Source organism: Falco biarmicus, chromosome 7 (genome assembly GCF_023638135.1).
Source record: "Falco biarmicus isolate bFalBia1 chromosome 7, bFalBia1.pri, whole genome shotgun sequence".
In the NCBI taxonomy this organism is placed as follows: domain Eukaryota; kingdom Metazoa; phylum Chordata; class Aves; order Falconiformes; family Falconidae; genus Falco; species Falco biarmicus.
The window spans coordinates 36,827,207-36,850,920 of NC_079294.1; the positions used below are offsets into that span (position 1 = coordinate 36,827,207).

Genomic DNA, 23,714 nt, shown 5'->3' on the forward strand with positions numbered 1-23,714 from the left:
CATCCCTGTGTGTTTTGTTTCCTTTGCTGCCTTGTTCTTGTTGCTGGTTTTTTTTTGTTTTTTTTTGTTTTTTTTTTTACTTGTGTATGGATGTGTATAAGCCCCATTAAGCACTTTTCTACCAGCTGGGGAGCTAAGGTTTGGATTTGAAGCAACCTCGTGGCAGAACAAGAGGCTGTAGAAGGACAGGGAGACTGCTTAATGCCTCTTTATGTGGCTGGAGCTCAGTATGGTGCCCTGTGGAGAGCCGCTGGTTGCTTTTATGGAGTTATCCAGTGGTCACTGGGTAAAGAAAATGAGCTTGGCAGCCACGTTTTTAATTTGTCTAGTGCAGTGCGGGGCAGCATAGCTGATGTGAGAGGAGGCACAGCTGTATTCCTATCAAACAGCTGCTGGGGGATGGCCACTGCATTTTTTTCTGTTATATAATTTGTGGGAAGGGAAAACCAGACCTCTGGGCTCTTAACACAGGCAGGGACACACTGGCTGCTTTCACTATAGTGATGGGTTTTTGGAAGGAAGGGAGAAGAGAGGGTGTTCTGCCCTGAGCATGAATTATGTCTAAAAGGGATTTTTTTTTCCCTTCCCTTCTTTTTAAGTTGAAGCAAACAGAAGAATTTTCAGCCTCAATAAAGAGGCATTTATATGCTGAATAGGATTTCGGTCCTCAGATTGGAAAGACTAATGGACCTGAACACAGTAAAATTAAGTTAATTTTGTAGCTGTGTATCTGTGTGTGTGAGGAGGACCGTGCTGCAGTGTGTGGTACGAGGGACGTGCCACAGGGCAGGTAAGTGCTGTGCAAGCTGCCTTCCTCTGCCTCGCCGGGAAGGTTTCCTCCTGCCCTCACTGGGGCACTGCCAAGCCAGGTTCCTCCCTCCGCTCTCTGCCACACCGGGCTTCTTCCAGCAGGGTCTTGGCTCCTCCGTTTATCTATACTGCCAGGCTGGCATTTGGCCGGCTTCTTATCTGCTTAGCCTCACCGTCCCCTTTGTGCTTGCTTCCTTGTGCTCGTGGCTGGAGAATAAGGCTTGGTCTCCCCTTCCCCCGTCTCCTGGCTGCTGAGGCTTTCCCAGCCCTCTCCCGTCTCCCTGCTTCTCAGCTCTTTGTGTGAGCTCTGCTCCTGTTGCTCGCCACGTGGTGGTTGCGTTTTAGAGAGCCTGTAAGGCCTTGCGCCTGCAAACTTCTGTCGCCTTTGTTAAACAGGGTGGGGAAGGGGATCATACTTAGATACGCATAGATTGCAACCAGTTTGCTTTTCCCTGAAGCTTCTAAGCAGAGCAGAAAGCGGTGTGCTTTTCTGCAGGGTGCCCCAAGCACTACGGGCTGCTTCTCCATGTTCACCTTCATGCTTGTGTCCTGATTGATTTCTTTGTAAATATGCTGTGGTATGCAAATGCCGGCAGTGCAGAAGGAGAGTTTGTAATCCCAAAGCAGAGGCAGCTCAGGAAAATCCAACATCTTGGCAGGGCTGTGCCTCTGTTCCTCCAGGTGTGCTTGCTGGTGCTTACTGCTCAGAGCCTGTCTCTCCGGCGTTTGGTTCACTGTTACTTGGCTCCTTTTTAGGATCAGTTACGTTTGGCACAAAGTGGCAGTATGGGCAGAACAGCAGTGCAGAATGAGTGCGAGGCAATCTTGGTGTGGAGCAATGGTGACTTGTTTAGCCTCTCTCATAGTTATACTGTTTTCTTGCTCTGAAATTATTAATGTAGATGCAAGACAAACTAGTTCTCAGACTCTTTTGAAAGCAGGAGAAGGAGAGCAACCAGATAACTTCTTTTGAATAGTTTTACCTAAAAGTTGAATGTTGAAAATAAAATTTTAAGATTTGCCATGATTGTTGCTACATTTTAAATATAGCCTTTACTGTGCCTCCAAGTGTGCCAAAATGGGGGAAAAAACCAAACTGACTTGTGAAATCTGTTGGAAAAAATGTGATCCAGGAGCTGCCTTGCATTTCAAGGGCATGTTAAAAATCTGACTTTGTGTTTTTGTGTATGAATATTACCTTTACAGCACCCTGTTGAGCAAGGCCCTGTGCAGACAGAAGCAGAGGGACTGTCTGTATCAGACAGTGGGGAGCTTGTGAGCTAATGAGTACACCGGTCATCTCCAAGGAGAGCTGGAAGCAGACTGAGTTTTTAAGATCTGATTTGAAATATTATAAATGTGTTATTTATGGGATCCTCTCAGATTTCAGCATTTCTGAGAGTGGGATGATGAGGAAGGATGACCCACAGTTGGGGCTTTAACATGGGGCCTGGGAAACCTGGCTCAAATCCGGCGAGCCTGGCACTTGGTGTTTTGCGTGTGTGTGTTGATAAAAGCTCTCATCTGCTGGTAGGGGTGCTGTGAGGATAAGGACCTGGAAGACTGTCATGGATGGGGGTGAAAGGAGGATATGCAACAGTTGCAGACGTTTAAAAGTCGGATTTGTGTGGGTTAAACTGGGCATGCTCGCAGCCTGTTGATTGCAGTTGCACACCACATCGGTGCATGACTCAGTGCTGGGTGGGATTTGATATATAAGCTTCTCGTATGCTCATGTTGGCCTGAGGACAGGTGTCTGCTTCTGGGGATGGCTGCATCAGGAGAAGAAGCTGTGTCTCTTTTTTAGAGGTTCCTGTCTCTGCTGCTCTGCCAGCCAGGCCGCTCATGTAACCAATATAAAATGAGCTTTGAGTAGAAGTGGCTGGGTTAGTTTAGGTGACTTCAGCACAGAGGTGGGGCCTCTTCTGGGCACGCTGGCAGGGCCTGATTCTGCTGCTCTTGAAGAGCACTACTTTCAGCAAGGAGGTGTGTGGTGGTCCTGGAGGTCCAGCTTCTCCTCAGCACCCAGCTGTGCTTGGAAGATATGTGTCTGCCATTGTATGTTGTGGGCTTGTCTACTTAGGCCTTGAAAAACATTGGTGTTTACCATTATTCTTTAAAACCTGGGTCAATGTGAGACATCCTTACTGTATTTGAGAGCTGACTGTGCTTAGCTGTTGCTGATTGATTCATTTGACTGTGTGAAATGATTTGGTACTACGAGAGTATAATAACTTGAAATTTCTCATTTGACCTTTTGAGTGGACTCTTGTCTGGATGGTGACACCAGTGTGTCTGATCTGCATGCCCTTCACAGTACTGTTTTGCCAAGCGGTAACACGTTTGCCCAGCAGCCTTAGTACATAACCCATTGAGCATTGCTGGTTGTGATTTTTTTTTTCTTCTTTTTCGTGAACCCCTCAGATGTGGGCACTTCTCCTCACCCTACATCCCATATGCTTTGTAGACCAGGTTCTAGTTAGTCAGATCTGTTCCTGACTCTGTCGGCAAGGATTTTTGAAGTGTGGTGGAAAAAAACCCAACAGTTACTTTGTTAACCAAGAATCTACATTTTATATTACTGGTGCTTTCTAGGCATTTGTTACTTCCACTAACCATTGTAAGCTATCTCAAAAGGATGCTGTCAGGTGAACTCTGGATGGGTGGGAAGGGGTGTTGCTAAAAATACCAGAAAGTAATCTCACTGCTTTGTGAATGCTTGAGACTTTCCTTTTGTCCTCCATTGGGCAGTACAAACAGGTCAGCTGGTCCTTAAGCATGTGGGAAAGATGAGTAAAATGCTGCTTGTTTGGGTTGTCAGTGCTTGTGCAGGCCTGTGGAGGCCAAGTTTGAAGCTTTGCAGGGGAAATCAGGTCTGGTCTATGAGTAAGGAGGTTCAATGCTTTCTAAAGCTGGGGTGGTGGGAGTATCTCTTCTGAGTGGAGGCAAAATCACTGGTCCCTATCCCCCATTTTCTGTTCCCCTCCTCATTCCCCAGAGGGTGCTGGGGAATGGGAAAGGGTGGCTATTGCTGGAAAGGTGGGACTACTTGGTGGTCTAAATAGCATTGCTGTTTAATGGGACAGGGAATGGGAGGGAGTTACGAGGTCTGAGAAAACCCTCTGTTGGCTTCTTGCTCCTTATTTCATGTCTCCTCTGGGAAGAAGCTGTAGGAAGCCGGAGGTGTCCTGGAGCCACGGGTTGGAGAGGAGGCACTGTGCACTTCTCACTCTCAGAATAAAGCAGTGCTTGTTTATTCTCCATTTCAAATTACATTGCTTGTTTTAGTAATAAAAATAAATAGCAAGAAACAAACAGCTGGATTGTCTTTTCCTCAGTGTCTAAAAGAGCATGTGAATGGGAGGAGGGGGCAGCAGGGGGAGTGTGGGTTATCTGCTGAATGGGGGGAATGGGCAACCTGTTCAGTCTTGTGACAGCTTGGCTGTAAAAATGACAGGTGACACTTGTTGTTAACGTGTTCAGTAATATTTGGGGGTGGGGTGGAACAGCCCTTAATGTGTGTACCTAGTGGTCTCTAAATTAGCTGTTGTGTTTTCAGATAAAGATCTTGAGAGTAATAGTGGTTTTTTCATCAACTCAATGGTAATAGTGAAAAGACAAGTGTATTGTTAAAAGCTGTTATGAAAGCATCTGAGAACAAAACAGAACCTCATTATGGCATGTTTTATAAATCCTGTGGTGTACCCTTTTCTTGAACACTGCGTACAGTTCTGGTTGTGCCCCATTTCTATCCCTCCTCCACACATACATGCTTCTTGGAGCTGTAAGACAAGTAGATAAAGTACAGGATTTTTTCTTGTTTCCCATCTTTGTACGAGGGAGAAGCAGAAAAGCCCAGACTGTCTAGCTTGGAAAACAGCAAGAGGAGCATGTTAGAGGGTCTGTAAAACGGCAAGAGACACAGAGGAGGTGAACAGGGTGCAGTTATTCTCTGCTTCTCATAAGGCACGAAATGGGGCCACCAAATGAAATGACTGGGTAGCGGCTTCAGAGCCGAGAAGGGAGTGTGTGCATGGGCTTTCTTTGTTCTCTTTCAGACAACAAACATATAATTAAATTGAAGCACTCTGCCACAGGATGTTGTAGATGCCAAAATTACAAATGGGTTCAAAAAGGATTACATGATTTGATGGACTTCTACCCCCTCCCTCCCCCAAGAAAGGGCCATTAGATCCAGTGATGCAAATACAGTGTCAGGCTCAGGAAGTCTCTCTTCTGGTCCTGGTCTTGTTAATTCCTAAGTGCTGCCTGTGAATAATGGGCAGGACTGGGCCCAAACAGCTGTTCTTGCTGGGGGTAAGGGAACACAACAGACGACCCTGTTCAGTGGGCAGCAAGAGCTGAGGTCTGGCTTAATAAAGAAATGGGAGACCATATGAATGTGGAGCCCTGCATGTAGGAGTTGCTAATTGTCAAGGATCAGGAGGGGCCTGTGATGAAGAATAAAGACCAGTGATGGAAAGAGAGGAAGATGTGTCTGCGTTATCTTTGCTTTCGCATCGGTAGACTGTTTGGCATCAAATAGATTTGGCAGTGCCTAGATACTTGTCAGCAGCATGAGACCTGGCGTCTGAGGGAACTGTGCTATGTTATTGTTGTTCCTTTTCCATGTATTAAATTCTATACGTGGATCTTGCTCACATGCATGTAGGCGTGCGTGTGTGATTTCTCAGTCACCTAAATGAAAGTGTAAGGGAAATACGTCGAAGAGGAAGGAAGGAAATCTCTTCTTGTTGGGGCAATGTTCAGGGAGATTGAACAGACACCAGTAGTAGCTGGTGCATGGTAGCTTGACTCTCAAAAACTAATTGTGTGCATCTATTTACCTATTTTAAACAAACGTTAAAATGATTCACACCATGGTTGTGTGGAGGTCCTGCATTTAAATTTTTTTTTATAGCATTGTGAAGTATATAGGGGTTCCCAAGATCGGTGGCAGGAGGTGGGGCTCAGCATGGCAGCCATGGGTTGTGGGGTGGCAGCCACAGAGTGTGTGGGGGCCACAAGGCCCTACATGTTGTACTTGCTTTTGTTACTATTGACTGGTGGGGTAGCGTGGGTCCAGTTGTCTTGGAAGGAGCTTTGGAGCTGCTGCAGCTCTGAACTGGAGCCTGGGGAGGCAAGAGATGCTCTGTGATGTCGAGGGGGAGGAGTGTGCTTGGGAGGGCAGGTGAGCCTTGTAGGTCCAACCCAGTGCATGCAGTGCATGCTTTTGCTTTGTTCTGGTAGCCTGCTTTTTGGTTGGGCATGCAGTATAGCTGTAGTATAGTTACTAGCCTTCCTCCTTTTTTTTTTTTTTAAAAAAAAACAACCACAAAAAATGTAAAAGGGAATGGTGCAAATGTTTACATTATTAAAAAGACTTGTAGGACATCTGTGGTAAAATCTTAATCAAATGTGCATTTTATTCTCTTAATGTTATGTTTAACTCTGTCTTTAAACAAACTCCAGCCCTTTCACATTTCAGAACAAAACCCTAGCCATGTCTAGACAAAAGCCCGTTGTGATTAGCAGAGGTGTGCTTCTCAATACTGAGTGTGTGCGGGGATATTCATGCTTCTGATATGTTAACGTATTTCCTGCTCCTGTGTGAGTTGCAGGGCTTGTGTATGCAGAACTTGCTGCAGAGCTCGGATTGGAATTGCATGTATGTAGAAAAAAATAATTTTACACACTCAAAGTGCATATTGAAAGGCTGTTTGCTTGTATAGTTATTCAGACCTCATCTATGGCTGTACATTGGTGCCACCTGCTTGCAGGAAAGAATGAGTGAACTCCTATTATTCGGGGGGGGGGGGGGGAAAAATCAAGGCGAGGCCTCAACATCTGTTCTGGCTTTATTGTTTGGTCTGGCCTGGGCTGTGGGCAAAATGTAGGCCACAGCTTTTGCTTGACTGCTAGCTCTTAAACTGGAAAGGCATCTTGGATCAGATAAATTCTTAAGAAGTTTAAAGTAAAATAAATTACAAAGATGTGAAGTTCAAACTTAGTATGGCTTGAACTTGGTAACTTTAAAGAAAAGGCAACTATTGCTATCCATGCTTTTTCTCATTTTCTCTTCCACTTCTTCTAATGGTAATAATTTTTATCACTGCAAAATGACCTTTGTAATCATTGCTGGATGATTAATCTTTAACTGGGTAATTTTTAAAGCAATATTTTTCACACTGTTGTAATGTGTGATGCGGTGGGTTTTTGTAGCACAACACGTACAGTTATTCTGAGGGAATAAGGCACTTCAGCCTGCATTTCTAGTGCTGCTGCTCTGTATAGAAACCCAAAGAGTCCCCTTTGTTTCCCTAGGCAGATAGAAAAATGCCCTCAGAACTTTATTTGCATATAGATTATAGTGCCAGCCGGGTGTAGTCATGTATAGGAAAAGCTAGCTGGTGCTTAATTTATAACTTTTTAATTAAAAAACTTCCCTCAACTTGCAGGATTCCAGTCTAAAATGCTGTGCTGCATTTAATGCTGCTGTAGTGTATACAAAGATGGTATTTCTGTGAGGCAACAGCTACTATATCTAGACAGTCCCAGAAAACACGAATGAAAGGGGATCACAAGCATTATCTGCTGACTCAGGGAGAAGTCACATGCAGAAGGAAGCAGAGATGGGTGGCAAAGTTCTTCAGATGTCTTGGAGTTGCTGCTTGGGGCACCAGTGCAAGCAGTGGGGAAGGAAGGTAGAAAAAGCTTTGCAAACAAAACTGAGTGTCAGAAGAATTCTCCTGTGCCACATAGGTATTCTGTTGCATCTCAGCTCTACATTTACAATTATACTGTGAGTCTGAGTAGTATCAATGAACCAGTGAGAGCGAATTTTTAAACTATGGGAGCCAGTGCCTCCCTTGTCTTATTTTCTTTAACAGTTATCATGGGTACTGTAAACAGGGGATTTTACCCTATGCAGTGAATATAAGGTCTGCATTGATAGAGAAAATGCAGGGCTGGGAATGGAAGCACTTGTTTAATCTCACTTCATTAGAAGTAAATACATTTAGACTTTGTCCAAAACTGCTTTAAGCAACATTCAACAGCTAAGTTGTTATATGTCAGCTCCGACTTTCCCCCAAACAATAAAACCATTTATTCACCTTTGGGTATTCTACAGTTCATGTTTTATATATAATGCTGAGGGTTACATATTAAAAGGGAGAGGTGTTTCTTAGTCTTTCTTTCTAAACCTGCAATATGTGATTTAAAAATGAGTTAGTACCAGTTACAGGGGATCGGTAAGTGCTGTTAGTAATGCACTAGCCTTTCTAGGTGGGAATCTTGCCATCCTTTACCTTGGGATTTCTGTTATTGTTGCGTAAACTTTAATAACTTCATGAAATACGTTGTTCAGATCTGGAAATCTTACTTGTTGCCTTGCAAAAGATCAGTACCTGAAGAATTCCCTGTACTGCTGTGGCAAGTGCTTTTTAAACTTTGATTTGCCCATGTTTGTTTTCCAGAGAGGTTACAGAAGTCTGTACCCGTGTCAAGCACAATGGAGACACTTTTCTGGGTTACTTTTTGCTGCTTTTAAATAACAGAGGAACTGACTAGCAGCAGGTTCCTACTCTTCATGGTGTGTGTTGCAGTGTGCTCATAGTCATGTGTTAGTGTGTTTTGCTTTGAAGTCAGAGGGCTGCAGTAGCTCTGAAATACCTTGTGCAAACAGCAACAGCAAAAACTCTTATCGGAGACTATTGAAGGGTTATGGAGAAGGAAGAATGCTGGAAGCCTCCTGGCAGAGCTTCACCCCGACTTGGGCAGGATGGAGCTGAGAGCAAAGTGTCCTGGCATCTGCAGGAGGCAAGGATTGTTTCTCCAAGTGGTCAGTATAGGTACCAAAAGCAAAGCATAAAGCACTCTTGAATGGCTTACCAGCTGGAGCTGGAATGTGCAGCATCCTGGGGGACAGCTCTGAGATGGAGCAACTCCCTCAGGTGCATGAGCTCAAGTGGAAGCTGGCACTGCTGCCTTGCACAGAAGCAAAATAATAGGCCACAGAGTGACTGGTGGCTCTTTGAGAGGCCTCTGCTCCCACAGAGTTTATTCTGGCGTGTTTCTTCTCTAACTCAGAGAAGAAAAATAAAATGGGATCCATCAGGCTGGAGCTGTGCAGCACTGGGGTCCTGATTGCTGGCAAGCTCTGTTGCCTTCATGTATGCTGTCATTCCCCCAACGGTTCTTAAGGCAGCCTAAACTGATGCTGTGATTCATGGAGATGTCCTGCCTATTCCTGCTTCCTTATTCCCCTTCCTGGTCTCTTAGGATATGGGGTAGAAACCTAGTAACTGATAAGTAACAGCTTTTTTTATTGGATTACTGTTTTGTGTTTGGGTTCTTTTTCATAAGCTCAGGTACATCCCCTGGTTTGGTTTGTCAAGTTAGGTGTTGGTGGAAGGGGAAACAGCCTCTCTCATCTTTGTAGTGGTGCTGCTGTGAACCATTGCATTGGGGTGAAGGCAGAGAGGCCCCTGTCTACATGAGCGTGCCGCTCCCTGTGCACCCGCTTGGCTGTTTGTCTTATCTTACAGCCAGCTGGTTTGATTTAATAACTGGGAAAAATGTTGTTTGCTATCTATTTTGCCAGGTTACTTTTAACAAATGTGCTTGGCTTGGAGGGATAAATGCCAGAGTCAACACAGGATGGCGGGGAGAGGCAGTGAGCATGTGTCAGGAGAGCAGAGAAATGCTGGCTGAGCAGGACCTCCTCTCCCATCAGAAGTGGTGAGGTGTTGGACAGATTCAAGCTGTGAAGTGCAGGCTTCACCCTTTGACTTTTTGACACAGCTCTTCAGAGGTTCTTAGCTCAGCTCACCAAAAGGAGATTCAGGTGGGATGGAGTGGTATTACTGCTGGGCACAGCTTTCCTTCTGTACAGATGCCAGCTGCTTCATGGCTAACTTGAAGTCGGGGAGGGGTCAGAAAGATGGGGAAGGTACTCAGATCTCTAGGGGGGGACTTCACCTGTGCAGTACAGTGGCCCGTTTTCCTTTCCTTGTCAGGTATCCTGACTTCACAGCACCCTGGTAGAGGTGGGGAGAGAAGCTCACTTGTTGCTTTTCAGCCCTGCTCTGTCATCCATTCGCAGCAGCTCCGCTGAGTGTGGTGGCTGAGGAGTCTGCAGGGCAGGCATGCATGTCTTGGCTCTCTTGCAATGTTCCGGAGAGAGCATGAACAAAGACCTGTGGTTTCATGTCAACACAAACGTATTCATGATGACAAATTGTGCAGCATGTTCAACACTGAGCTAATCCATACAGTCCTGATTCCAGCACCAGTACAACTTGGGTTTGCCTGAGAAAATGTAAAGTTACAGAGGAACCCCTCAGATGTGAGGAGATGCATGTGCATTTCGTGGTGTAGGGAGGGGGTCCAGACCCAGGGTTTAAGGTAATACACACATCAGAGGACTCATAAGGGTATTTAGGACTTGGCGTCCTTTAAGAAGTTATGTGCAAGGAACTTGGAAGTTCAGCTTTTCCCTTCTGTTTCTGCAGAGGGTCCTGGCAAGGCTGACCCTCTGCTCTCTGGCTTGAGCTAATTGCAGCAGAGGAGTGTGGCTCTGGGGGGAAGGGAGTGGATTTTAAGATTGTGGTTTGGTGAGATTTTTATTTAAGTTGAAAAGGAAAAAAAAAATACCCCACCAAAAAACCAACCCCTCTTTGTGCTCGCTTTACTCTTTGTTCTCCTTCTCCTGTGTGAGCTGGGATCATTCAGGTATGGGGTCTAAGGTGGATTTACCCCTGAGGCTTTAAACTTTGTGGGTGGTAGTGGGAGAGCAGGACTGGCATCTTTCTGTATGCAAGTGGAAATTGATTGGCCAGACAGATGTTGGGGAGTGAAATTGTATCATGTAGTAACCTTCACAGCAGGGAAAAGACATGCTTTAAAGGCTCAGTCAAGATATTTTTTTTTTTTTTTAAATGAGCTTAGTACCTCTTGGAGTCTGAACTGACCGCTGCTGGTTGAAACACCTCTCTTGTTTTTTTTCTGTAGGGCAGTCTTGCAATGGCTTTCCAAAAGCTGGGGAAGAGCCATAGCTGCTGCCGTCAGGGTTTCATGTCTTGCAGCGTGCTGCTTTTGCATGTGCCCGGCCTGTGCCTTAGCATGGGCAGCCTGAGGATGGAGAGCTTCAGCCTACAGGTAGAAATGACAGGAACTTCAATGGCAGTGTTGTCTTTCTGTTGTGCAGGTCAATATATTCCTACGCACTGTGTGGTCAACTGCATGCTGGTCTTGAGATGTGTCCTCACGGTGCCGGGGGGGGGTGGGTGGGGGTGGGCGGAGAGAAAGCCCCCCCCCCCCCCCCCAACTTCTTTTTAGAATAATATTGGTATACGAGTATTCTGCTCTGCCTCATCTCCTCCCTTGCAGTTGAACTGTTTGAGCTTTTGCAGAAAACCACATCTGTAAATGGGACCAACTTTAAAAAAACACTTTTTTTCACAAAGTGTGTTTTAACCTGGATCTGCTCCCTCCTGTGTTTCGGTGTGTAGTCCATGGGGTAGGGGTATGCACTGGTGATGAGAGAAGAGAAGAAGGATGGGAACTGCTGTGGAAAAAGCAACATGATACTGTGGTACACCTCTGCTTGGGTACAGACAAATGAGAGCTTGCATGCCCTGTAAATTCTGACAGTGGAACAAAAAAATGTAGAGGGTGCTGCTTGTAGTAGGTCTTCCTTTTGGGGATGGAGGGAGAATCCATGATTCCTCTCATACTTGGGACAAATGGGACAGTGATTACAAGAGTGTTTGCTCTCACAACAACTGTGATAGGGAGCTAATGGCTGTGGCAGAGACGTAAAAATACCTGTTGGGTAGGCTAGATGAAAGTGCAGTATTAACTGAAATGTCAGATCATCTTGTCTGCCAATACACAAGCTTCTCTGAAGACAGGTTGCACTGGTTTAACTGTAGTTGCTTAAACAAGCAAACCCCATTGATCCTGAATTGATCTGTTCCCCTAAAAAAGAGTAACCCTCACCCTCCATATGTGGCTATTTTAAGATGAAATACATAATGAGTTAAATTGAATTAGCTCTTTAGCTTTTTCACTGAAGTGTTGAGTGTTTGAATGCACCCAGGTATCCTTTGCCCAGAAGCAGGGGACAGGGAAAGGCATTCCCCTGTGTTGGTGAGCCTTGCAGCTGTGCTTGGAAAGATGCAGGAAGGAGGATGTAATAACTGTTCTGCTCAAAGCTCCTTCTCTTGTGGCTGCTGCTCTGAAATAATTTCAACATGCTTCCAAACTCTGAGCAAGCTCTTAAGCTTGTCCTTGCTACATTACATAGCGAGAATACTTGTTCTGCTTGTATTTATGATGGGGTCAACACTGGACTTGGGAGAATGCCTGTTGAGTCTGCCTTGTGTGTGTGACAGTAAATGTGGGGGCTGTGGGCTTGAGAAGGGGTGATGGGGAGGATGTGCTGCTGGAAGGTGAAAGGGCCGAGTGGCAAGCAAAGTCATCCCTGATGTTAGTGAGGGATGTTTGAGAACACCCCCCCTCCCCTTCTCTGTGTGTTGGTCTTTAGGTGCTTCTGTCCTTTGCAGAGAAGCATGAGTTTTAACTTCTCTGCTGTGTGCCTTGCACTGGCCTCTGCCTCTGTGGAGGAATGAGGGCTGAGGGTGGACAGGTGTGGGCTTGGGTGGAGAGCCAGAGTGGCAGAGATGTTGTGGGAATACCAGCGGTGCTGCTTCACATTGGTTTGCAAGTGCAGTGTGACTTGGCTGGTTGATGCTACCGAGAGGCTGGGAGGGGGAAGAAGCTGGGCTGTAGGAACTAGGCAGAAGGGGGGTCCCCGAGGACTGCATGAAGCCTAGCATCTGCAGGGGGTTCTTGTTCTGGGTGTGAGGCCCAGGGAGTGGCTGCTCTGGCTTATAGGGAGGGGATGTGGGGCTGGAAGGAGGGGGCTCCTAACCTGAGATGTTCAGGGGGAGCTGTGATGGAGGACGAAGAACACATTTCACTAACCCTGCTGGGGCACCATGTGGTCCCGCAGTACCTCCCTGCATTGGTTGTCACCTTCCAGGGCTCACTGCCGTTCACAGCCAGGAAGGCTGTGGCACTCCCTCTGCAATGCCCCAAAGCGTAACTTGGGGTTTTAACCGTGGGAGGTGAAACTCACCATCTTACTGTGGGTGAGTTGAGCTAGCAGTGCTCTCTGCTCCTGAAAGGGACAGCCAGGTTGAGATGTGTGCCTGGCTTGTCAGGGAGGAGGTTCAGCCTGCTAAACTAGGAGAAAACTTTTCCGGAGTTAGGTGGGTTTTGCCAGTTTAGCAAGTGAGACTGTGGTAAAGCCAGGCTGACAATTTGCCTAGTGTGTTAAGCCTCACTGGCAGAATGTAGGCATTAGGTTTCTGAGCTGCAGTGGGGTTACTAGGGGTGTGTTGGGGTTTGGGTGGAAAGTGTTTAATTTCTGGAGACTGGACTGATTATTTTTGTCTCTAAGTATTTTTATGGCATGGAAATGTGCTGTTCAGTGTAATGCAAAGTGAGGAGAGAGACTTCTTTCTGCGTTACAAACCCTGTGCTAGACTTCAGTAGGACAGGCCATCCTGGATAGGGGGAGTGAGGAGCAAAAATTGATAAAGGGGAGGCTTAAGATTGCCTCTTTCTTTGCATTCATGACCTGGACTTGAAATAAGGGAGAAAATAAAAATTAACTTTCAATTAATGTTCCAAGACTTTTTTTTTAAGTGAAGTTTTAATTTTAAATTCACGTACCCTTTGTGTTCTGTTGTAGGCCTGGTCTCCAACACTGTTTCTTGCCACCAGAGGCTGTCTCTTCTCACTCCTGTTTTTCTGTCTAGAGTAGAAAATAATGAACATGCAGAGTGCACAAAGTATCTTGTATTTGCAGTTGCTAACCTTATTTAAAAAAGCAACAAACTGAAAGATAATCACGCTGTTTGTAATAAAAAAACCTTGTTAGTTCAATGTAAATATGTTGCTGACAACTGGTTATTTTTAATACGTGCTATTTGTGCTTTAAATATAATCATAAAATATTTTTTGTCGTCTAAACCCTGACTGTTCTTAGCTGAGCAAATTTCAGGTTAAAAATGTAGTCAAAGCACGAGCATTCATAGCACTGTAATGTATTTTCGTGTTACTGGAACTTTCTGACCTGTTTGTTTAATGCATCACGAAGTGGTGGTTGTATGTCTAATTGCACAGTGCAGAGAAAATAGCATTGTGTTGAAATATTGCATAAAACTTCAGAGTTATGTGATGTTTTGTAGTGGAGGTTGTACTGTAGGCACTCGTTCATAACAAGACCTGCAAGTTTCTCTTGGCCAGGGCGGTTAGTTGAGCTGGCTGTGTGCTTGCTGACTCAACGGAGCAAGTTTCTTGCTCTTCTCATCCTCCTCCTCATCTTTTGACTGTTTGTGACCAAACAGCAGCAGATTCACAAGAACTTGCTGTTGAAACGTACCATAGCTTGAGGTTGCTCTTTCAGACTACGTGAAGCTGTGGTTCTTCACTTGAGACTTTCGGAGCTCTCATGCCAACCAGGTGTTAAGCTGGTTAAAAACGGACTTGCTGTCTCTGTGTGGGTGATCAGACAGTGTGAGTGTAAATGCACAAGAATTTCTCTGGAGCGATTGAGGCAGGGAACCTGATTCTGATCTGGGGGACCCAGTGTCATCTGGGTGGGCGTTCCTGTCTGTGTGTGGAGGTGGAGGCATAGAAGGGCTGTTGGCACAGTGGAGGAGGTGCTCAGAAGTGGAATTGTGAGGTTCGTGTATGTGTCTACCAAAAGTGTTAATCTAGCTGCACAGTACAGCCTCATGATGTCAAGGGCTTGGAACCTGCTGCTTGGGCCTAGCTCCTCCCTTTTCATTTAATGATGGCTGGAAGAAAAATAATCAAGTAGGCTGGAAGAGAAACATTAATTAACTTTTAATTTAGACCTAACATATGCTTCTTACTGTACTGCATGAAAGTGAGTGTGCGGTATCTGTCATGTTACATAGGGGGTGATGCATTGAAGAAACAAGGAAGAGCCTCGGGTCTGAATGGGAAGATGGGGTTTTAACTCAGTGGATGGGTTTTGTATCTTGATTAAAAACTGCAGATGTGTGATAAGTCATTTTTGTATCTGTTTTACATCTGAAATTACTTTCTCTGTAACTTGGTTTGTCTGTTTTCTCTTAAGCTAAACTTGCCAGGCGAAGTCAGGAGAGAGAGAATCTCGGCATGCTCGTCTGGTCACCTAACCAGAATCTGTCTGAAGCAAAATGTAAGTCTCTTCAAACACTTTGATTCCCCCCTTCCCTTAAATACATCACTTTAAGAATACAAAGTTGCCACTTTCAGTAGCGAGGTTATGTCTGCAACCTTTCCATTATGATTTGAAATTAACTTGAGAAAAGAAAAGCCTACAAAGCAATCTCCCAGAAGAGCTTTGTTCCCCACTGGACAGCTGCTTAGAGCATCATATCCACAGAGGCAGGGAAAGCAGGAGAAATATGACACTTTCTTCCTTGGAGTGAATTCTTTAAGATACTTATCCATGGGCCTACACAATCTGCTTTTTTGCTGCTGGTGCTGTAGAAGATGACAGAAATAGCTGGGGAGATCAAAATGAGAAGTTTGGGGGGGGGGGGGGGGGGAGGAATATGGTAATTAGTAGTAGCTTTTTTCCCACAAAGACACAAATAAAATCCACATTTGGAGCCCGTCGAGGTTTAAATGCCAGAACAATTGCATTGCCTTGGAATTCCACGTGAGGGCAATTACCAGTGTTCTGTTTGTGCCTGGAAACAAGTCTCAGTGCTGCTGCCAGATGGCAGAACTAGTGTTTGAAAGGTTTGTCTGGCTACAGTTCTCCTCATGAATAAGTAGGACTCCTTGATTAAAGGGCTGCTGTTTTAATGCTGTAACTAAACCTAAGTCCTTTTAGGGGAGGGAGCTGAAAGGAGCTATTTTTGATTTTGTGCTTGTACCTTTTTTCTCCTTTCTGGTTCTGGGACCAAGAATAAGAATCTTGCTTTCCTGTTTCTCTGAAGTTTTTTGTAGTGGCACTGTTAAGTTGATACCTGCTTATATCCTAGACCGAAGGGCTAAGATGGATCACAGGACACTTGTGAGGATGTAGTGGCATTTGCAAATTAATGCAGCAAAGATTGTGCACAAACTGGCTCTGTCATGAAAGGGCTGGACTCTGCCCTGGAGCATTTGTTCCACGGAGCAAGTTGCCCTTAAATTACAGAAGGATGATGATACTGTGATCTACAGCTAAAAAGGGCTTTGCAGGGATCGTGTCTGCCTTCTCTCCTACCGGTAGTGTCTTGTCTGCTCCCTGCTGACTGTTGGACGCTGAACTAAAGACTGATGAGGAGAGGGATATATTTGACAGTTCTCTACAGCTAAAAATCTCTAAAAAGGTATAAGAGCAAGGAACTGTTGTCTCCACTGAAAGGAATGACTGTTCATGGGTTGCCTGTGACAGAGGATTCCTGTAACTGCCTCTCAAGTCTGAGAGTCTTCTGAATCTCAGCTCAGCTTTGGAACATTTAACTCCTCCTGGATAGGAAAGAGTTTTCTTGGGGAGGGAATAGGATGGAGGAGGAAAAGTAGTAAAGATACGTGGAATTGAGTAAGATAATCTGTGACTGAATATCCTGTGGCAATTGGCACAAAATTATGCAAGGATATTTTAGAGCATAAAAAGGATATAATATTTGCTAAGAAGATGGCATGAACCTAAGAGGTAATTAAAAATGTACCATGACATTGATGAATAGAAACCAGGTGGCAGTTGACTGTTGCTGGTACACTAATGTTGGGGAAAACAATTTGAATATGAGATGAGGGCAAGAAGAAATTCCCCAAGGACTCAAAATTTTGATAAAAGTGTAGGCTCATCAGTGATTTCACCTTCCAAAAAACCAGGGAAAAATTAATAAATATTTTATATGGTGTTTGGAGGAGAGAAGTATGATGCTCTTGCACTGTGTGTGACACACAAAATACCTCCCAGATGCCTAATTGATGTAAGAGGGATGGAGTTGTGGAATTTAACATCTAGTAGTAGTAAAAAAACAAAGGAGCATTGAGAGATGTGACTGAGGGGGGACCTTGGGGTGGCAGGAAAACTCCAGGAGATGGGGAGAGGGAGGGCAGCTATGCAGGGAATGAGAGAACAGGGTAAATAAGAGTAGACTGGTTGGTCATTGCTTTGTGTCAATTTGAGCTGACACTACCAAAAGGTATCAGTTATTCCTGTCTCTACCTGGCATTACTTAAACTGTGAGAAACAAATCCTGCTGAAGGTACCTGCTTTTGTTCTTTTTGAGATTAGAAATGGATTGATCGGTAGAAATAACTTTATGGCTCTAATGTATCCAGCCAGCTGTTAGGCATTGATTACATGAATTTGATTCAATCCCCTTTCCTTTCAGAAGATGGGAACCTTCTCCAAAATACCAGTGCTCTACAGTGGTAGAGAGCACTTAAATGTATTACAAGCAGAGTTCCCTAATCTGTTTTATGGTTTATGATGAAAGAACATCAGGGGACAGGAGGTCTCTTCAGCTACTCTTTCGTTCACTGACAAGTCTTGGCATTGTTGATAGTGAATCCTAATTAAATGGACTCTTTGGGGATGTCAGAGAGGACCAATGATGACAACATTTTCATCAGTGATACTGGGAATTCATAGGAATTGCTGTGGAGAGAAACTGAGGATGAGGCATAGACTGACAGGATGGTAAATAAAATGAATGCTGCTGATAGTCTTGTAGAGTGCTTCGGGTCTTTTCTGAACTTGGGCTGATGCCACTGCAGTGGGCTCTTAATCACCCAACTGCAGAGTTATGAATCTCAGTACTGAAAGCTCTGGCCTTTTGCATCAAGGCTGATGTTTGGAAAGAACTGGCCTGGAAAGTGATTTTGGGGGCACAGTGGGCAGGTAATTTGACAAAGCTTCCCAGTGTCTTCTTGACCCCAATGGATGATGTGGGTGTAAAGAGAGCGAAGTAGTCACTGGGACAGTTTTCTGCCTCTGCACCCAGCAGCATCCAGGAAAATGGATCTCAGAAGAGTGGTTTTAGTGTTGAAAAAGTGAGCAAAGGATGGAGATGGGAGCTACTGAAATGTTCTGGAAACTGAAGATGAAGCAAACTCCATCTGTTTAGCTTACTGAAAAGAGACTGAAAGGGGGCTATTGTAAATTATTTTCTCAAAGGGAAATTTTGACATAGTAAGAGATATGCATAATACAAATACAAATAGATGGCTGCAAAATAAGTCCACGTGGACTGAAATGAAATGTCTAGTGTGTGGGGGTTTCTTTTGTGATTGACTATTGGAAGTTATCCAGGGAAGTGATGGATTTTCTATTTCTTGGTGCCTTTTCAAACTATGGATTTTTGATGGTGTATGTTATCCTTGGTGGGGGGAATCATCAATGGTGTGAAGTTGCAAGTAGAAGGAGCTGTGGTCTCCAGGAGGCTGGTGTAACCCCTTGGGCTGTAAGTACTGTAAATCCTAGCTAGCACATACATGCTCAATATTGCTTTTCAGGTTGAAGTGTACCTGAACAAATCCTGCTCAGCACCACGTTGGTGTCTGTGTCTGTTTACTTTCATTTGTACTCCAAAGCCTTTAATCCATCCTGTGCCTGTTCTTGTGCTGAACTCTGTCACACTATTCTTCTCTATTCCTGCGGCTGGGGCTTTATGCGAAGGTGGAAGTTAGTGCAGCACATGCTAGCTCTCTGCTTAGACTGAACTGGTAGCTCTCATGACCATGACAGTTCTGTGCAATCAGGGAAGCTCTTGGAAGCCACCTCAGTTAAAGGTCATTCTGTGCTACAAAACACTGTGAGCAGATCTGTGATGATGCTCAGAGCAGTGCATGCTGATGGGTTCGGCAGAGGGCTGGCCAAACTGGTGGAGGTTGTAGGAGGGTCCTCTGTAAGTTGCTAAAACAAATCCTGGAAAGAGCAGTGTGTCAGCCAAGACTTGGTGGATATCTACATACCTTATGCTGCAGGTGCATACAATTACTTAAAGCTTGTTTGGGTCCCATGCGCCATATATGCTGGAGCAGTGTTCTGGTCACATTGGGCAAACCTTTTGTTCGGATGCTAAAAATGATGGATATGGTAGAGAAAATTATAACAAAAGTATATATTGGCACACTGATCGCTTTTTTTATCCTGTGCCTTGTTAACCATTAATCCTGGGTACAAACCACTGCTGTGCCCATATTAATTCCAAAGTTGAATGCTGCCAGCGTGTTCCATCTCTACTGCCAGACTTCTGCCTTTGAGGGGTTTACTTGCATAGCAATTGCCACTATTGGTGAGTAGTTCATAAAGTTAGCTCAACGCTGAAAGTTTGTCTGGTCTCTTTTGAAGAAGAAAAAAAGAAATGTCATTGTGCTGTTAGAGAACTACTGGACTTAAAATAACTGTGCTCCCCTTCCAGCTCTGCTCCAAATAACCCTGTGTGCTGTGGCTGGTGTCGCACCTCTTACAAAGAGTTTGCTCTCAAACTGAGACTCCAGAGAGGCTGTCTGAGGATTGGTGCCACAGAGGGCAGTTGTTCTGGCTGCTGGGACTCTGTCACAGAGGGTGGGGAAAGAGGCAGGGGGAGAGGAGGAAGAGTGATGTCTTGAGCAAGGTGACATTGAGGAGCAGGAACAGCTTGGTGGAAGACAGGCATCTGCTCTCTTTGAGTGGCACCTGGGGAAGGAGGGGGAATAGCGAAAAATGCATTGTAACGATGCTGTGGAAACCCTGCACAGGGAAGAGCTGGGCCAGCATGAAGCTATTAATAAAACAGCAGTGTCTCTCTCTGTGCCAAGTACGCCAATGGGTGGAACCATGAAAATGACATTGGGTTGGTTTAGAAATGAGCAAGTGCTGGCATGCTGCAGCTGCCCAGGAGTGAGAGATGGAAATCAGGCAAGGCAATAGGATGTGATGGTTGCTTCTATACATCTGCAGTTCAAAGGTGAACTACAAGAGGAGAAAGGTGTATTGTTTTGCTAGTGATAAACTCTGTTTTGAAAGTAATTTTTCTGACAAAACGTGTGCTGTTAGATGGGAGTTTTGGTTTCTCACTGATGCCTTGGTGGGTGTCTCCAGTGCATTTGCAGCTTATGGAGCGTCACTGAAAAGGCAGGCACTGTCCCTAATACCCGTGGGACGGTGGGTCATGGATGGCAGCTGTGTCCCCTGTTCCTGCAGTGCTGTTTCTGTTTGACCTGATGGTTGATTGGCATGTCAACTGTGGACATTCCCCTAGTCTGTCCCTCCATTACCCAGTGGCATCTCTTCCTGCGAGGCTGCAGCTGGCTCCCTGCTTTACATTATGCCTGCCTTGGTGCATGTAGAGAGAATTTAGACAGGCTCCTACCCCCTGCGGGGGGGAGGTAGAAGTGCCAAGGAGGGGAGATTGAAGTGCCCAGGGGATGTGGTGACAGGAATGCCAGAACTAGGTGAAGCAGTGAGTGCTCAAACATCCTCGTGAATGCGCTTGGGCAGACCCTGTGGCTGGGGGGAAAGGGAGGGTCCCTAAATGTGCTGCAAAACCTGATGCTGGGAAGGCAGCAATGTGCCAGCTGAGGCTCTGATGGAGGAAGAAGTGCTGGTTGCTATGGTTACTAAGGATATTAACCCTGTGGTGTCTGGATGGGCAAGGTATAGTTAACTGTGCCACAGGCTGGATAACGGTTTGGGAGTGTGGAGCAGTGGTGCTCCACCCTAAGAAGCTATGAGTTGGTATTCAGGATCTCAAAAGCCTATGTGCCAACCAAGCCTGTAAGTGTGTTCTGGTCCTTTGTGTGTCAACAGCCGCCCTTGGGTGAGCGTGAGTTTTGGTAGTTGTCTTCTGCTGTGAAGGTGAGGTGAATGCCAGAATTTCTGAGGGCAGGTTGCAGGTTTAAGTGGCCAGTCTGTCAAGTTCAAGGGGTAATCTTTGTATGGAACATGCTGTGATGATTCTTTGGTTTCTCTTTTTAAGATGTTACACAAGCTTGGAAATCACCTTTGTCTGAATTTTCTAACTTAAAATGACTGCCAGGGTAGAGGACAGAGAAATGTCTGTCTTCTCAGGTTGCCGAGTGTCTGATCATGCTTGTGTGGCAAGTCCCTGTTTTCAGTGTGTAGCTGAGCCATAGCTGTTTTAAGAAAGGCTTCTGCTTGGACATGTCCTTTCCTGCTTGGCTCGCTTATTTTGTCCTGTGAATTCTGGGGACATAAAGCTCCATCGAGTATTGTCATCAGTTCTTAATTTCCTTGGGATGTCGGGTGCCCTAGCAATAAACAAACGCAAGTAGAAAACCACAAATGGGAGAGAGTAGACTGGGGAAAGTGTTGATCTTGAAATCTCCCTTTTATAAAATGAAGCCCCTATTTAACAGGGTGCATTTAGAAGTGGAAGGGATTAACGCTTCAGAGGTACCAGAGAGCCACCCCCTGCCCTGCACACAGGTACTCCTCCAGGCAGCAGCAGTGAGGGAAAGGATCAGCAAAGCTGCTTTGTGAGGCCCTCCTCTCCATAATGCTGTAAACAGGATCCTTGGAACAGTTGGAATTGTGATTTTATTTTTGGTCCCCTCTCTCCTGCAACCCCTGTTGTTTCTGTGACCTGGTTTATAATACAACCCCAAGAAAGATTATGTTGGTGCTCAGTGAGAGTGCAGCCACCTTGGTCAGGATGGGAGAGTGGGAGCTGCTTAGTCTGTGCCACCAGAGAGAAAAAAGTATTGTTGAACTCTTAGCAGAGCTTATACTGGCTTTTTGTTTGTGTGTTTTTTGTTTGGTTTTGTTTTTTTGGTTTGTGTTTTGTTTTTGGTTTTTTTTTTGTGGCTGGCTAAGTGCTGCAGGAGGTTTTGAAAGGAGAAGTGTATGTATTATGCTTTTGTTGTTGGGGTTTTTCTCCTTGTTTGTGCCTGACTTTTCTGTAGAGGTGTGTTTGGTTTGGGGTTTTTTTGGTAGTAGGAAAAGTGTTTGCCTTAAAAAATAGCTGCCAGGTGAAGCCAAGACTTCCAGGTCTCTGAGGGGTGGAGTTCAGGGGTTATAATTGTCACTTGAAGCTAGGTGCTTCTCTTTTGTCACTCAAGTGAAAATAGCAAAAAAAGCAAACCTATAATCTTGCTGTTTGTATTTCTAGGGAAGGAGCACATACAGTTTGTTGGCTGTCCCAGTGACAGCAAAAAAGATTAATGGAAAAGCAGAATTGCGTTTATGTTTATCCCTAATCCAAATTTCATATTATGCAGTGAACCTGGCAGCTGTGAAGCTTGGATGCAAATACAGTAGCTGAAGAATACAACTCCATGAATTCAGAAATGAGAGAACTGGTGTTTAAGATTCTGCTTGAGTTTAGCTGTAGGAATAATACAGTCGTGGCCACTTCTTCCAGCAGCTGCAGTTGCTGCATTTCAGAAAATGCTCAAAAGATGAAGGCAAAGGGATGCAGTTTTTCATTTTAGCTGAGGCAACTTTTGGTGCTTACAGTAGCAATGTTGCGAACAGCAAAAAGAAGATACCAGGCTTCAAAGGCTATGGGTGTATCCCAGAAATGGCTGAGTTGCCTCAAACTTAGCTGCAGTTTCCCCTTTGTTTGTCTTCTGGTATGCTAGTTGCTGTTGCAATGCTGTGTGGAAATCTCAGAGCAGCTCTTTCATCATTATTGCTGCAGGTTGATATTTCTGGATCCTGGATGCATATTTAAATTGAGATTTTTAACTCTTTCGTAGCAGTGGTTTGTATTGGAGCCAGGAAAGCAATTTAGTTAGAAGGGATTAGGGGGTGTGTTTGGATTGGATTTCACTCAAGGTACAGTGGATTATGTTTTGATTTTTTGGGTTTTTTTTCTGACATTAACACACCACCACCACCCCCCCCCCAAAAAAAAAAAAACAACCAACAAACAAACCCAAAAAAACAAAACAACAAACCAAAACCCCAAAAACCCGCAACCAAAACAAACCCCTAAACCCCACAAACAAACATGAAGGAGAGAATATGTTGGAGAGCATTCAGGAAGATGTCTTATCTAAGGTAGCTGTTACCTTGGAAGTATTTTTGCTGCTGTGCTGGGAGGGGGGGCAGTCACCAGTTTCTTCATGTGCCTTGTTCTCTCCTGCCACCTGTTTGTTCCTCCTTTTTACTGCAATGTGAAACAGGCCTTCTCTGAACGTGTGGAGATGACCCAGTTTGAAAATGCTGGCTGCCACTACTGTTGCTGCTGTTGGGAGTGACCTAGTGCTGGCTCTAGGAAGAAGCTTTTTTTTCCTAACAGAAGTTTAGCGACAAGATGACGTGGATGTAATGAAGTGATGATAGCTGTGTTAAGAGTTACCCTGGCAGCGAGCCTTGATCTAAAATACATTTGGGAGCAGTCTTGGCCAGCCCGATAGGTGCTGCATGAGTTGTAGGACCAGTATAACGAGAACTAGCAAGCTGTAGCTACTTCACACTGCTTGGACCCAGTCCTGGGATGGGCTGGGTGCACTCCAGTCTTGCTGGTCTTGGTGGGAACAGCAGGCTTGGAGCATTTCAGAGGAATAGGTCGTTTTTTCCCCCTGGTCTCTTACTGTAGCCATGAGGGAAAAATAAGAAGGATCAGGGAACTGGAAGCTAACTTGTAAAAATTTATTTTTCCTTGGAGCAAAGTTAGTCAGCAAATGCACCGAGTGCATGTTTAGAGTGATGTGATGGGAGCTGTGCCCAGGCAGGGAGGAGCTCTTGTGTGATTATGTCCTCCAGTGGGGAATGCTTGAGGAGGTCATGGCCGTAACAGCTTGCTGTGATGAGTTCATATGCTGCTGAGTGTAACCTCTACAGAGGTGCTAGTGCAGGAGGCAGAACAGCAAGGCTTTCTCAAGGACATGTGACAGGGCTTCCCTTAGCATAATGGGTT

The 23,714-nt window shown here is 45.1% G+C and overlaps 1 protein-coding gene across 1 annotated transcript in view; it reads left to right on the forward strand.

Moving 5' to 3' along the window:
* RCOR1 (REST corepressor 1) overlaps window positions 1-23,714 on the forward strand; it is an 89,861-nt gene that overhangs the window by 27,719 nt on the left and 38,428 nt on the right. The window contains exon 3 of the mRNA XM_056345961.1: window positions 14,990-15,073. Coding sequence (XP_056201936.1) covers window positions 14,990-15,073 — 84 coding nt within the window. The remainder of the gene's footprint in view (window positions 1-14,989; window positions 15,074-23,714) is intronic.